Genomic DNA, 16,493 nt, shown 5'->3' with positions numbered 1-16,493 from the left:
AGTATAGGAAGTATATTTTAAAATGCTTTTAAAATGTTATTAATAGTGATATGTTGAAAACTTTTTAATACGTAGGGTTAGAATTTTGAAAAACTACATGTTAGGCTACTCATCTAAAAATGTTTTTTTAATCAAAATAATTTAACTTTCGTGTTACCTATATAAAAGTAAATTAAATTTCTAACCCAAAAAAGTGAACAATTTTAGGCTAAAATGTGTTTTAACGCTTTAATAAGCATTTAAAAATTGACATCCTATATCCCTTGCTGGGTGAAATAAAAAAGCATCAGCCGACCCCCATTTTGTTTTCTCGCTTTCGTCAGGGCCAATTGATCGGTCCATTCACTCACTCACCTTCACTCACGGACAGATAAAATCAACCCAAAATTTGAGTTCAATATACTCACTGATGAGAACACCGCAGAAAAAAATTGAAAAAATTACCCAAATATGGGTAGTTTGGTTTAGGGGAGTTCATTTTGCTATTTTTAACGGTGATTCATTCTGTGACAGCTCTCTGTTTTCGAAAGCTGTGCCAAGCTGGGAAAATTTTCATAACGAGACGAACGAGAGGCAGTTAGTTGAAAAATCATAATATTTTTATGGAAATTATCATCCAAAAAATAGTGTTGTGACCATTAATTAACCAAAATAATAGTAACGGAATGGATCCGAACAAAGATTTTACGTTGGGAAATCTGGAACCGTTGGTGAATCCTGTTCGACAGTATCGGAATCGTAAGCAAAAGAAGCAGCACCAAGAGCAGTGGAAGAGTGACGAGCAGAAGGAACAAAATAAAGCGAGTACAGGGAGCGCTACAGGCGACAGTAAGCTGGCAGATGTTTTAAGCAAGATCACCAGTCTGAATAAGACCGCCGAGAAGGTCGATCGAACTAAACTGATCCGGACGTACAACGTGAAATTGCGGCTCAAGAAGCCCTGTTTGTACAAGTGCTTTGATTGTGATGTTTGTTTCACGAATGCAGATTTTTTGGAGTTGCATGAAAAGTCGCACAGCGGTGCCCCAGGGGCAGCGGATGGCTCCGGTACGGCTCGAAATGAGATCGATCTGCAGCAGGAGCAGTCGTTCGACGAATCGGAAATGATCGTGAAGCAGAACGCTTGGTTCGTTGGAGATTTCGACGAAAGCGAAGATCAAAATGGCGACAATGGCGAGGATGATGATGGGACGATCCAGTTGGACTGTACGGTCGAAGAACGGGAAGACAACTTCGATATCACATTCGATCGGACCAAGTGTGCAAAAACTTACACCGTGGTTAAATACAAGGTCAAGAAAGATCCCGTGGGAAAGTGTGAGATGTGCGAGCGGTTGTTTTACACCATGGAGTCCTTGCAGCTGCACCGGATGGAGCACGAACGGTTCTTGGATTTTGATTCTATTGAGCCACAGATAAATATCGATTCGCCGAGCATCGAAGAAAGTACACTGGTATTAGACGAGAGTTTCTATCACGGGGAAACGGAGGTGAGGATTTATTAGAATTTCAAATTCAACTATGAATTAACGTTTAGAGCTCCTTACCCTAAAAAATATACCGTAAGAGGGTTGCAACTACTCCCTTGTCATATTCGAAATTTTGAAATTCTTTCCCGCAATTCTAATTTTGTTAGAGAACTTGAAGAATTTGAACTTTCTCTGAATCCATGTTCATTATAATTTCGTAGGACAGCGACATTTTGGAAGCGAGTGACAGTGCGTTGGATGTCGGTAGGTTGGAACCCGCTCGACTTGAAGGGCTACGGAACGGTGAATGGAAGCCGGCCCCCCGCAGAGGGTCTCCACCGTATCGGATTCCACCGAGGGAGCCAGTTCCTCCAACCATTGAGGGTCGGTACCAGTGTGAAGTGTGCTCCCGGCGCTTCCGCTTCCGACCGGCTTATAACGTTCACCTGCGCACCCACGACAACAGCCGACCGTTCCAGTGTGGCGAGTGCAACCGGAGATTCGTCTCACGGGCGAAACTGTTTTTGCACTCGTACGGGCATGCCCGGGATCGGCGAGCAGCGTTGCAGTGTAACGTGTGCGGCACAACGTTCGGACGGCCGCGCCAGCTGTTGGAACACATGCAACAAGAGCACGACGTGGCGGAAGCTGCTGGGGCGGTAGTAGCTGAGACAACGGGTTCTGTGTAGGGTGAGTCACTTTTAGTAGTATTGTTTTAGCTTACAACTGGAATTCAATATGAAGTATTGTAAACTCTTCTGAAGAGTTAAAATTTGTTTTAGTAGATAATTATCGCAGTTAGGATAGGCCTTTTTTTTAGTCAAGTATGTGTGAAATGCGTTTCAATCCAAGAGATGAAATACCAAAAATTGTTGATTGCGTCTCGATAGTCAAAATTGTTTCTGTATTGCTGAATATGTATTTTTTATGAATGTTTTTTTATCAGGATGAACTCAAAAGCAGATTTCTATGTCTTATGAAATTGAAGAGTGGTTAAAATAGCGTTAATATTCCAGTCAAACAAAAATAGAAATTTCTAGGAAACCTTTTTTTTCATTCTTCATTCTCTGATTCTCAGATAAGAGAAAATAAAGTGTTCGAAACAGTAATAAATTTTCAGCTTCCTGCTGTGCATATGTGCTGCAAGTAGTGCAGGGACCATATTGCGCATCTCGATTCGAACGCTCTTTTGTATGAAAGTATTCAGTTCAGTTGCTAGGGTCGATTTTCGTTTTCCCATTTCCTCCTTCATTCAAACAAACGCACAGTGGAGTGGAGTGCAGGAGCTATTTATTTTTCCGAATGAGGCAATGTTTTTCCATAATGCACATCGAGTTGTTTTTCCTTTTACAGAGATATTTTTTTCACATAAAGGGACTAGATGTAACGCCGTGCATGGGCATGTTATTAGTTAACTATCAATGAGTTATGCTCGTTTATGATCTATTTATTGCTTAGGATCTCTTTATGGAGACAAAGGTGCCTCTTGTATACGTTGTACCTGATCATGGAACAGGTAACCATTTTTAGTTCAGAAGTGACTTATTATAGGGGAAGAAGGGGCAATGTGACGAAGTCGACGCAGTCGTCACTTGAGTTTCGGGTGCAAGAGCTACTTATTTCTCCGAGTGGGGAGACGTTTTTCGCAGATGCACGCCGGCTTTGTGATTCCTCGAAACTACTTGTTTCTCCTGTTAGGGAGAGACCTTTTCGATCCAAGGAACCGGGTTGTGACGATCTCGCTGGACTGTCACGGATTTTATGGGTGCAGGAGCTACTTCTTTCTCCGGTTAGGGAGATGTCCTTTGCAAATGCACACCGCGAGGTTACTTTTCCGGGGAACTACTTGTTACTTCTGTTACAGAGCAACTTGTTTCGATCCAAGGAACCAAACCAAAAATACTTTGATACTACTTGTTTCTCCTTTACGGAGAAACGTTTTCGAGTCAAGCAGGGAAGTTGAAGACCGGAGTTTCAAATTCTAATTAAAGAATCAGGAGTTAAACAATCGAACTTAACTTTATTTGAGACATTCACAGGGGTAAGGATCTTACTTCGACATGATACATTAGTGATTTACATTTTAGAAATATTTGGGTCACAGTTTTGCTCTCTTTTGGGCATTAGTGATTAATCTACAAACATATTTTCTATTTCACTCATTATAACTATTTCTTGATGTGTGGTGATCTTCCACGTTGCGCCTAATGTAATGAAAAAATCTACATGTGAGACCGTTTCTCAAGTGTATAACATCATTTTCATGATCCACTACTGCCATGTAATCTCGCAATGTGATTTCGTACTCATAATAAACTAAGGCGTCTTCCAAAGTATATATCGAAGTTCAGTAGGTGCCTCCTTTACAATGGCTGCCCCAAACTGATCCTACTATCAGTGCCTCTCAGCGGGTTGTCGCATTGCGTTTTAATTCGCGCAGTTGATGATCATAAGCTAATTTAATTATGCCTAGCTGATGTGATAAATGACATTCTTCGGATGTGAATTCTTTCACAATGTATTCATAGCCAAGTTCATATTCTGAAGTGTGAGAATGCATTCCGCAATGCTTAATCCTCCTCTTGGCTATTACCTTACATTGATACGCCTTGATTTCACTTTTAACGCTTGTTACCGACGCCAATCCCAACCGAAGGAATTGAGGGAGCGGGGGTAACTTAGTTGGAAATGAACGTAAGTAGGAGCCTTGGTGGGTATGATGTTCGAAACAAGCTAACGTCTAATGACGGTAGCTGGTTTCAAACTTGTTCTGGTTCTTGCTTCCAGCTCAAGAATGCCCAAGTGCTACATGCCCGACTATGGAGGGGCAGTATGTCAATCTTGGAGAGAAACTTGAAGTGGTTGGCAAGTATTAGAACTTGACCCTGGTGAATAACTCAGGATTCAGGCTAAGAATGCCCAGGTGCTACTTGCCCGACTATGGAGGGGCAGTATGTCAATCCTTGAGAGAGACTTAGTTCCTTGAGTTCCTTGAAGATGAATTTTCGGAAGGAATAATCATCCACGACTTGATCGTTTTCCAATCAAGAAACGAACTGATTTATTCTGGTCACATTTTTCTTATTTATAGTCAAAATCGAGATGGGTGCTCAGTATGTAGGTACAGTCTAAACTACCCACGCATAGGTCCTAAGCTCACCTTTCTCTTTTACACTTATAGCTAATTCTTCTCTTTTCATAAATTGGTGTGGTGGAACCTAACGTGTCCTGATTTCTAATGTGTGGGTCTGAGCACCTCATGTTATCTTATTTACACATATTTCCTAATTCTGAGCTGAGCCTTTCTAATACATTTCTTATCTCTATTTGCTCACACCCTAAGGATCAATGTAAATGCATAGGGCCTGTATAACTATTTCGAATAGCCATCTTCTAATCACGATTCTGGTTGGTATTTAACACTTTTATTACTTCCGTCAAAAAATGCCTACAAGCAACGTTCCCATCGAAGTGCATGTCCAATAAAAACTAGCTTATCTCGCCATAACGCCAAAAAACGTATTGGTGTCTTACAATACGTTCCCAAGAACGACTGCACCATGCATCCGACCGAGCGCAAGCGTGAATTACTATATTGCACCTTTGGTGCGTGTGCGGGTGCTTAGACCTGGTCCTTACGTTCTCCACGTTAGGACCATCACGCTGCTGCTGTGGAGATAAGGAATAGGCGACAGGACTCGTCTGTGGTACGGTGCATATTCTGAGCTAGAGTTGCGTGGCGAGGGCCAGCAATAAAAAGGAATTGGAAAATGACCCGAATCTGGGTGCTGCTTGATAGGCGCACGCTATGGTGTGGACTGCTCGTGGTGCCTAGAGCCTTTAATTTTAATTCAATGCTATACGAGCCTATGTTGCTTTTTGTTTCAATTAGCATGTCCTTTTCGGAGAATTTAATTTTGCATAGAAAGGGCAATGACCTACGAGAACCGTTATAGAATTGTAAATAATTTGCAATGTTGCGTTCGTAACATTCCGGGCCCGGTAAATCGGTTAGATTTACCAAAATTCTTAAGATAAGCTACATTGCTACAAGTTTCCTGGCAATTTTTTTTTTTATTTCGTTTTTACCATTATAATTATTTCCAAATATTTTATTATATTTTTTTATCTAGCTTCTTTATTGGTAAATTATTCTTTTCTATCTTCATGTAATTTTATTTGTGTATAAATTCAATATAAATTTTCGAAAATATATATATTTATATTACTATTTTATCTTATGTAATACAATTTGTTATTATTCACCATTATTCACTCTTATTGTTATTGTTATTCGCCGTGTTGATGTACACCTTCTGTTGAAACTCTATCTCGTCAGCTGGCTGTAGGAATTTTGATCTAACTTGATGATTTGGTTGATACAATTGTGATATGGTTACGTTGCACTGGAGTACTTAGTCTTGTTGATTCTACTTCTTAGCGATCGGGGCGACCACCTTTTGGAGCTGATGTTTTTGTGATAATTGTAATACATGAGTGCAGCATCTGATGACTCTTCTTGACAGATCGGTTGATTTGTAGTGAATTTGTTATCATATGACATAGCATTAAAACGTCTGGTCTCGTACATCCTCATGGTATATGGGTCCTTGTACCGCGAGCTCGGGCCGTTTCTAACGACCGCATCCTTCAGGTGTGTTCAGAGGTCCTTGGTAGTTTCTGGAACTTGTGATATAAGATTTCCTGGGTCCATGAATTGTTGAGAATACAGTTGGTGAGCACTACATTGCTTGTTGTTTGAGTGAATTGTGATATGATAGTTCATGGGTCCTCGAACTAGCGAACGTCTCCAACAGCGACGTCTTCGATGGTTGATAAGGACTCCCTTGTCCTTGGCAGCCTTTGAAATTGTGATATAATAGCTCGTAGGTCCTCTGAGCTGGAACTGATGGCTGTCTCTAACAGCGGCGCCTTTGATGGTTGATTCGACTTCCTTAATCCTTGATTGTCATCGGAATTGCGATATCGGAGTTCTTTGGTCCCCGAACAGCTGGAAGAGGTGCCGCTTCCGTCAGCGGAGTTATTTCCAGAGGATCAGATTGATCTCCAGACGTCTTGGCATCATATGTTTTAGGCGCTGTTTTCACGATGTTCCTCAGGGTATTTCGATGAGTAAGGAATGTTGTCAGTGAATCCCAAAAGGAGCAAATTAGTTGCCAACTAAATCCATATATTTCGTACAATATTCGTCCATGCATCAAGGTATCTATGGTGAATTTTATGATTCTTCCGATCAAATACAAAGCGATTGCGGTTGAAGTGATATTTCCTAGCCATGTTGACCAAGAGAGTAATTTATCCCAATATTTTGTAATCATATTGTCGATTATTTTTTCAGATACTAATGCGTCGAAGTGAAATCCTTGTATGCTGGGATTTTGTCCTGTTAATATTCTGTGTACTACATTCGATGCAATTCGGCGATTTCCTTGATCGTAAATCATAGACCTCGTCTTTTTTAAGCTGTCCGCATCATAAACTCCACTCTCCATTAAACTCGGTAGTGGTGTGTAAGTCCATTTTGTTACTATATCCGTTGTCAACTTCTGAGGTGCGATAGTTTCTCGAATTTTTCCATCAAATGTATACCATCTGCCGTTGAACTGGAATTTCGCTGGTAATAACGGCGTGCATTCGATTTCGGTCCCTCTCATCTGAAGCGTGCGTGTTACGGGTGACAAAACATAGTAATGTTTCCGTATCTTACTGGCAACTCTTGATAGCATATTTCGGAGGCAAATGGTTGAACATACACTGGTTTACATTCTAATACGTGTAACACTTCGCCTGCGACAACTGCTGAAAATCCGCTTCGCTTCATTATACTATTGACGAATTCCGTCGGATTAATTCTGGCCAATGTAAGCTTGGTCTCTAACAATGCCCTATCAATCTTGCACATTTCAGTCATTACTGAATTGTATACTTCATCCAATTTCTGTCCGACATAATTTTCGACGAGTGTTATTTTCGAGTTAAAGTACGTGAAAATATCATGATTTTTAGCAGTGGTTGATTTTCTTGTGAACGGTGCTTTGAATTCTGCTGCCTCTAAGATAAATATTCTAGGGTGATCGGTACCATATCCATTGTAGCCACATATTTTTGCAGAATCCTTTGTGCGAATAGAAAACAAATGATTGTTTTATTCACCTTCCCTTCGAAAATCACTTCAAATTCCGTGTCTTCGCATCGTTGATTCATACTCACATCCCACGTCGAGTAGCCATCTTCGGAATCGAGGCATTTCCCATGAGAATAAGGACATATTAGTCCATGCCGTAACATGATCTGATCGTTTTCGGTTTCAACTGACGCTTCGTAATTGTATAGCGCAATTTCGTATTCGAAATACACTAGTGCATTTGTCCATGTATATTCTGGGGTTTTGAAAACTCCTCCGCTACAGGAACTAGATTGAACGCTCCCAATAACTAATGTTTCGCCTCTTGTAGTATGATTCCTTTTCAATTGATGAAGTCCGGTATTGAAGGTTAGAGGAATCGCACCCATTAGTTGTGTTTTTCTGCATTCTTCTGGGGTAAAATCCTTTACTATATAAGAGTATCCATTTTCGTAATCTGATGTATGAGAGTGCATTCCACAATGTCTTATGGATCTTTTTATTATCAATTTGCACTGGTACACCATTGCAGAGCTTTTAGCGTTCCGTTGTAGTACTTGTATGGGTACTTCGTTGATAGATAAATTTCTAACAGATGGCAAACATGATGTTACGTCTAACAACGAGTAGCTGGTCATATTCACATCTGGGTTTGCACAGTCATATGCAATTAATCCAGAAGTTTGTAGCCCAAGGGCTGACATTATCAGGAACATCATCATTAGAGTTACCATATACCAAGGGGCGGTGATTATGGATTTTTTTACTGCCTTCTTTTTTTGTTGTTTAGTGTTCATTCTATCGCGTAATTCCTTTACCTTTTCGACATCGATTTTACATCTTTTGCCCCAGGACTCAAAGTTAATGTTCGCCTTCTGTCGCGTGGTTATTTCAACTGAAGCTGATGCCTTTGTTTTTGCACCTGACTGTGTAGTCACTGTGTTATCTTCACGTTGTTGAAAATGTGAGATCCTCTTTCTCCCTCTTGGCTGGTCATTAAAGTTTTCAATAATAACTTCACGATGGTGATTTATGTGATGAATTTCGTGATGCTGCTTGGATATCATGTTTTCAATGACCTTTGGTTTGAGATTTTGAGGTTTGGGAGTTCTAATTGATGTTGGTCTAGGACTTGTGGAATAGAGCTGCGATTTGTTGAGTGGATTTGTTATTTCATCTGTACTCTTTGAATGATTTCCTGTAAATTCATTCGTTATTTCTCCTTTTACGTCTAAAATTGCTACCTTAGCTGCAGCCCGAGTATAGATTCCTTGTTTTGTTTTTATTTCAACTGATCTAACTTGACCATCTGATGCTTCGTTCACTTTCGTTACTCTTCCTTTTAACCACTTGCCTGGTGGCATGTCCTTATCATTTATTATAACGATGTCATCCACTTTTATGGGTTCTATCTTCTTGGTCCATTTGTTTCTTTTAATAATCGTCGGTAAATATTCCTTCTTCCATCTTTCCCAAAAATACTTTGCGTAATGTTGAATGCGTTTATAATGTTCCTTGCTTAACTCTCCTACATCGATAGAATATGGTGGAGCATATTCACCAGCACGACCAATTAAAAAATGGAATGGAGTCAATGGTTCATCATCAATGCTGTCGATTGGAATGTGCGTTAGGGGTCGAGAATTGAGAATGAATTCTGCTTGAATTAAACTGGCTCTTAAATCTTCAACGGTTGGTTTATGATGTTGACGGGCTCTAGGGATTTCGTAGAGACATTTTTTAATTATTTGAATTAAACGCTCCCATGCTCCTCCGAAATGTGGGGCTACTGGTGGGTTAAAAGACCATATTGTATACTCATCGAGGCAGCTATGCCGTTTCCCATTTTCTCATTTATTTCATTTATGGTTTGGCGCATTTCACGTTCGGCTCCTAAAAAGTTCGTGCCGTTGTCGCTATATAAATGTTCAATTTTTCCCCGTCTATGTTGGAAATTCCGCAAACAAACTAAAAATGCATCAGTATCTAGACGCTCGGCGAGTTGTCATACAAGTGAAGATTACTCCCCATCTTTTTTCAATCGATCACTTCACTTGCACTTCCAAAGGTCCAAAATAGTCTACTCCAGTATGTGTGAATGGATTGGCGTACATATCAAGACGACACTTGGGTAGTGCTGCCATTTGGGGTGGAATTGGTGAAGCCCTTTTTATTTTGCAGTATTGGCAGTTCGTCTTTACTTGTTGCAACACTTGCCGAGACCTGATAACCCAAAACCTTTGATAGACTGCTCCTAAAACCACATTATCTCCTTGATGAAGGTATTTCTCATGATACATTCTGACGATAAGTCTTGTAATGTGATGTTTATATGGTAAGATGATCGGTTGTCGCATAGAAAAGGGAACTATATTGGATTTTTGGAGGCGACTACGTGAAATCATTACTCCATATTCATTAAGCCGAGGTATAAGGGAGCTGATTTCTGAAGATTTACTTAAATCTCCATTTTTGGTTAGGTCTTCCATTTCTTTGGTCAATCCATCCCATTGAGCCTTTTTGATAATGCATCTTTCAACTGTCTTCCTGTCTTCATAGCTGATATGCTTATTGAAATTCTTTTTATCTTTTATCCAGTCTACAAATTTCTTCAAAATGCAAATGTGTTTGACTAGCTTATTCCAATCGGAATAGCGTTGCTCTTGGATAAATTGAAATTCTTGTTCATTACTATGCAACAAAAGTGTGTTTTTAATTTCCTCTTTAGTTTCCTTTGCATACTTAGATGTCGGCCATTCAATTTCATTTTTCCAAATAAAGGACGGACCCTTCAACCATTTTGCTTCTCCTTTAAACTGTTTCGTTGCTTCATCTGCTGGATTGTGCCCCGTGGGCACGTAGCGCCACTGGTCCATCTTTGTTGTTTCTAATATTTCACCGATTCGATGTGCAACGAAGGTCGTATATTTACGATGATCTGAAAATATCCAAGATAATACAGTTTGTGAATCTGTCCAAAATGTAATTTTAACAGGGTGCTTGCGCAACTCTTGTTGAATCGTATTTGTTAACCTTGTACCCAGAATTGCTGCTTGTAATTCTAGTCTGGGTATTGATAATTTTCTAATTGGCGCCACCCTTGCTTTAGCGGCCATTAGCCTAATGCTTGTAGTTTGTCCTATCGTATCTATACTTCTTACATATACAGCGGCTGCAAAGGCTTGTTCGGACGCGTCGACAAAGGTATGTAACTCGAACTTCGATGCCTTGCTGGTCAACATCCATCTAGGAATTCTTACGTTCTCTGCTTCCTTGATAAGTTCGATCCATTGTTGCCATAAGTTGTAAGATTGTTCGGATATTTCTGAATCCCAGGAAGAAGTTTCTTTATGTAATTCTTGCATTAATATTTTGATATGGATAGTTAAATTAGATATTAATCCCATCGGATCAAAAATACTCATAACGAATGATAACACTTCTCGCATTGTAGGTCTTCTTTTTCCATTTCTGACATCGTTATGTAATCGATTAAATTTAAGTTCAAAGCTTATACAGTCAAGGTTTGTATTCCAAAATACGCCTAGTACCTTTTCGCTATTAGATTCCTTATCTTCGAACATCTTAACGCTGTTTTCTTGAATTCTATCTGTAAAGTTGGGGTTTACTTACCCGGATTCTTTCGCGAAAGTTGGTTTGAAATCGAGTCTTAGTTCAATGCGAGTCAATCGCTTATCAGTAGTTCTCAGACCAATCAGGCTAGTCGCCTAGGATCTGACAGTGGAGAACTAATGATCCGCGTTAGACTCTTGGAGTGAACCTTTTAGATTTCAGACCGTCAGGCTAGTCTCCTAGAATCTGACAATGGAAATCTGGCAGGTTTATCCAGTTCGGGAGGGGTTTGCTTCGGAGTTTCGAAAGAGTAACGTTACGACTAACTCGTTCGATGGTTCAAAAACAAATCACTTTATTTCATTCAAAATAGCCCTTTTTTATATGATTCTTCAACTCTAAATTTTAACTTATCACTAAAGAGTAACGGAGATGGATTAAAAGGCAATGTGCTATCGCTCTTACATATTTCCCTAGCTCATTGTTCCAATATTTACTTTACGTTGGTCCCTACTAGTCCTATCTGGATATTGGTAATTCGACGTTTCTTGCATTTAAATGCACTTCTTTCAAAATATCTTGCCAGAACATTCGGTCGTAAAATTCTATTCTAGGGTCGCTCCTATCTCGGTCATTACAATAATGATCATTTTTTTACTTTCCTTCGATCGTTCCCGCACGGCCCAATGTATTAGCTACCAAACTGCATCGAGTGCGGGTGCGCGCCTTTCATATACCTTTTCTTACACACCAAATTCGTGGTACATCGATGCATCGAGAGTTTTACGATCTAATTTACGACCTACGGAGGGAGCGCAAGTGACATTTTCGTTTGGCTTTCGCCTTTCTCTCCCTTCGTAGGGTTTACAACTGCAAGAGGTCGTGCTATACTATTCCTCGTGTTCCAACTTGATCATATGGCCATGCGTTGCGATTAAATATTTGATTTGAAATGAGATGCCGAACTTGTTAATTATTGGTGCAAATTATTACAAATAGATCGAACGTCGTCGCGCTCGTAACACCACCCCTCGTAAAACTACTGGTTTTACAATATATATGCGACATTCGTTCGTTATTTTATCATTCAATTTAACCAGAAGCTTGGGGTTCACAATGTGGTAGTAATTGTATGTTGTTCCAAACGTATTTTAAAACCCTTCTATAAAACTCTTTCGTTAGTGATAATTCTAAAGGCAATTAAAAGAATTTTAGGGGTATATGGTTGAAACGCACTTATAATTTCCGTTTGTTATATCGAAATAATATAATTTTTTATAGTTTCAAATTTTGAATCATCAGGAAGAATACCTTTATCGGTTAATTTATGACCAAGATAAGTGACTTCTTTGTTGAAAAATTTGCATTTTTGTAAATTCAATTTTAAATTATACTCTCTTATACGATCAAAAACTTTGGTTAAATTATGAAAATGATGTTGTATAGAACATCCAATAACAATTATGTCATCAATATAGACAAAAGCATGTTCTGGTGTTAAACCAGCCATTGCGATCGTCATCATTCTTTGAAAACTATTTGGACTTATATTTAATCCAAACGGTAATCGTGTAAATTGATAATGACCTGTCTGGGTCGAAAAAGAAGTAAATTTTCTAGAATTATTGTCTAACGGAATTTGATGGAATCCAGACATTAAATCTAGTGTTGTAAAATATTTTGCTCTACCAAGTTGATCCAGAATAGAGTCAATTCTTGGTAAAGGAAATTTATCAGGAAGAATCTTTTTATTTAGCTGCCTGAAATCTATAACTAGGCGCCATTTTTTAGTATCATTATTACTCTTTTTAGGTACGAGTAATATTGGATTATTATAAGGTGATATTGAAGGTTCAATAATGTTTTCCTTCAACATCTTGTTAACTTGTGTTTGAATTTCTTCACTTTGAGAGTGAATAGTTTTATAGTTTGGAATATAAATTGGAACTTTGTCATTCAAATGTATATTTTGTTCATAGAAATTATTGATAGTAATCGATTCATCAGGTAGTAAAAAATGTCAGAATAGTTTGTTATTAATTTTTAAATCATCCTTTGCATAGTCAGGAACATTTGTCATATCAATTTCTTTTAAAATATCCTGGTTTCTTTTTGATTATTACATTTAGTTTTATTTACGTTCATAATTTTATATTCACTTAAAGGTTCCATTTTCAGTTTAAAACCCACATTCGATACATTAATTGGTTGAAATGTTGTGTTCATCAATTTTATATATTTACTTTTGGGTGAAATTATTGTATTACCACAGAATAGACCAGGTTTGATCTCTTGTGAAAACAATACCATATCCTCTGTAACGTTTAAATTTTCAATTTTTCGGACCACTTCACATCTTTGTGGTATGATGTAATTTCCATCTACTGTATCCTGAATTGGAATAGACACAGTTCTATTATCAATGTTGAAATTTAATAACCAATATTCATAATCGATGTTACATTTAAAGGACGACAAAAAATCTCTCCCGAGAATTCCATCTGTTAAAATAGGGAAATCTGGTTTAACTAAATGAAATTCGTGTTTCAATTGTACATTATCTCCAAAATCTAACACTGTCTCAGTAATGGCTAGTGTTTCTATTTCTTCTTCAGTAATCCCTGTCAATTTAGTTTTAACCCTGTTATCTATTTGCTGATGCGCAAGTACTTTATTTGATTTAAAAATTGAAATTTCTGCCCCTGTATCTACAAGTAGAGTACAAACAGAATTTGCCATACGCACTCCAACTTTAATAAAATTTGAGGCGCTTATATTCATCGTTAACACTGATCTAAAAAATGTCTTTCTTGTTGTTGATTTTGTTGTGAAACCATCCTATTGGACACTCCTCTTTGTACCTCACGATTTTGATGTATCGGTTGTGATTGACCATTTGGTTGATCAATATTAACCAAATACATTCTGTTCCTCCGTTCAAATCCTGGGCGATCATTGTTATACCTGCCGTGGTTATTATAACCTCCACGTTGATATCTTCCGCTAAATGAACGATTATTTCTAGAGGAATACCCTCCTCTAGAGTAATTTCTGAAATCTCGACTTCTATTAAAACCATTTCCTCGAAAATTGTTTCTATTGAATGCGTTTGGACGCGCATTATTTTGTTTATTTCGAATGTTAAAAATTTGCGAATTGCTTGAATTGTCAATGCTGAATTCTTGAACTTTCTGCAATGCATCTTTTATTGAGGCAAAATTCCCTGCCTTTAAAATCAATTTAGTTTCACTGGCGCTAGTACCATTAATCAAGGCATTTACGCCTGCCTTTGTAGTCATTGCCTTAGCAACTTCTTCAGGCACTTTTTGAACAATGTAACTATTTTCAAGTTTTATGCAAAGATTTTCAATATCCTCGCAAAAACTTGTAATTTGACCACGCTGTTTGGTCGAATTTAATTTAGCTATTATTGTTTCTGGAATGGCAATATCTCTACATTTATTTTTAAATGATCAATAATATCATTTATTGTAACAAGTGTGTCAGGAAGGCCACTACGAGCTTTCCCTGACAGTCGGGTTCTTATCAATTTCACGGCCATCGCCATATGTGTTGGCTGAATTAATTCTCCGAGTAGTTTTGCTGAGTCGATGAAAGCATCGAGCCCGGTTGCTGAACCGTCATATGGTTGTAGCAACAACGTAGCTTGGCGTAAATCAAACCCAGTTTCATTTGCTTCCGTCATTGTGTACTGTTTTGTTTTTGCTGCTCTACAAGTGCTAAATGTTGTTTTTGTACGACTTTGTTTTTTTCAAATGTAATTTTTCTAATTTACTTTTTACAATATTTTAATTTCTATATACCACTTGTTTGCATTAGCTATGAACAAATTTGAATCCTCTTCTGAAAATTGGTCTATATTTTCGTAAAATTTTATTTCAAGTATTTTATATAATTCGTCGCATTCCTTGAGTTTACTCCTTAACGTATTCTCTTTTATTGTAGTATTTATTGACTTTTTAACATATGTGTGCAATTGCTTCAATTGCTCATATTCATTCATTAATAAAATCTTATCGTATTCAAAACAATTATAAAGAAGATACACAAGAAAAATAGATAAAAGAGGTACATTACCAGGTAATAAATACTCATTTACTTCCTTATGCTGCTACCTTCGCCAAACATTCCTGCATTCGCCGCTCTGCTGCATGCACACTTCAGCTACTCTGGTCGGTCACCGTTGCACACTCAAACTCCCAGCCGTTGAAATTCAATACATGTAGTTTTTTTTTCTTCTCTGGCTGTCCACAGCACATTATGTTTGCTTTCCTGATTAACTGTCCAAATTATTCCGCTTCAATCCGCTTTTGCAATTTTCTGTACTTCTCAGTTTTATTCATACATGAGTTTTGTTCTCGTAAACTTTTGAAATATTCACTCTAGTCTTTACACTGTAACCATCATTATCGACGTAGTCAATTTCTAATGTATAGCTTGTTGCACTCGATTTTGTAAAGTTTTTATATGCACTACTGTTTTGAAATTCTTTACTTTAATGTCAATAAGTCTTTCGACTCTAATTCTCTCAAGCACATCATTCCAAATATTGTTTTCCATTTTAAATTTTTAATCACTACTGTTTTTCTGTGTTGACCGGTTTTATCAGACTTGCCGCATAGTGTTAATTTGTAATTCTCGTCGAGCCACTTCACTCACTGTGCTTCTTATGTATTTCGTATAGATTTTGGTACACAAAAATATCACTATAATCATAACAATCACTATCAATGTTACTGCGATCAATGTATTATCACTGGACGTATTTGCACTGGTGACGATCTCGTCACTGCTGAAAAATCCATCTTCTATTTGTTATACTCACTTCGCGAAATGCACAAAGATACTTTTTGAATTTCAAACTTTTAATTTACCACTTCTAACTGTCTGGTCGCCATTTAGTAAACTTGGGACTTCGATCAAATTAAATGAAGATGTAGTTCGATTCGTGGTTGGTAAACTAATCATCTTTATTGTCAATCTTATTGAATAGGAAACTTCTTAATTCTAGTACATCATTATTTCTTCATTATGCTTTCTCTGTCTATGGGTGAGAAGCTAGGAACAACTATTTACTAATTTACCAATCAGAGAAGCGTAAATCGTAAAGGCAATAACCGATACGTAAACATAATCATATCGAAGGGCGTGTTCACTTTGGTTGCGTTGGAGTAGGTCAGTTGTGTAAAAGAAAGAACATAATTGCTCAGCGCTCTAGGCGACATGAAATATGAATCCAAGGGATCGTGAATGAGTCATGTTGTCATTGAAGAAAACCAGCGCCT

The 16,493-nt window shown here is 38.0% G+C and overlaps 1 protein-coding gene across 1 annotated transcript in view; it reads left to right on the top strand.

The window, feature by feature from the left end:
* The first annotated feature begins 523 nt into the window (after positions 1-523).
* LOC134213634 (zinc finger protein 182-like) overlaps positions 524-16,493 on the top strand; it is a 123,846-nt gene continuing 107,876 nt past the window's right edge. Inside the window, exons 1-2 of the mRNA XM_062692871.1 lie at positions 524-1,490; positions 1,691-2,159. Coding sequence (XP_062548855.1) covers positions 666-1,490; positions 1,691-2,158 — 1,293 coding nt within the window. The 5' untranslated portion in view covers positions 524-665 and the 3' untranslated portion in view covers position 2,159. The remainder of the gene's footprint in view (positions 1,491-1,690; positions 2,160-16,493) is intronic.

This window comes from Armigeres subalbatus, chromosome 2 (genome assembly GCF_024139115.2).
Source record: "Armigeres subalbatus isolate Guangzhou_Male chromosome 2, GZ_Asu_2, whole genome shotgun sequence".
In the NCBI taxonomy this organism is placed as follows: Eukaryota; Metazoa; Arthropoda; class Insecta; order Diptera; family Culicidae; genus Armigeres; species Armigeres subalbatus.
Note: the sequence above shows the minus strand (reverse complement) of the source record. Positions and strands in the feature narration are given on the sequence as shown.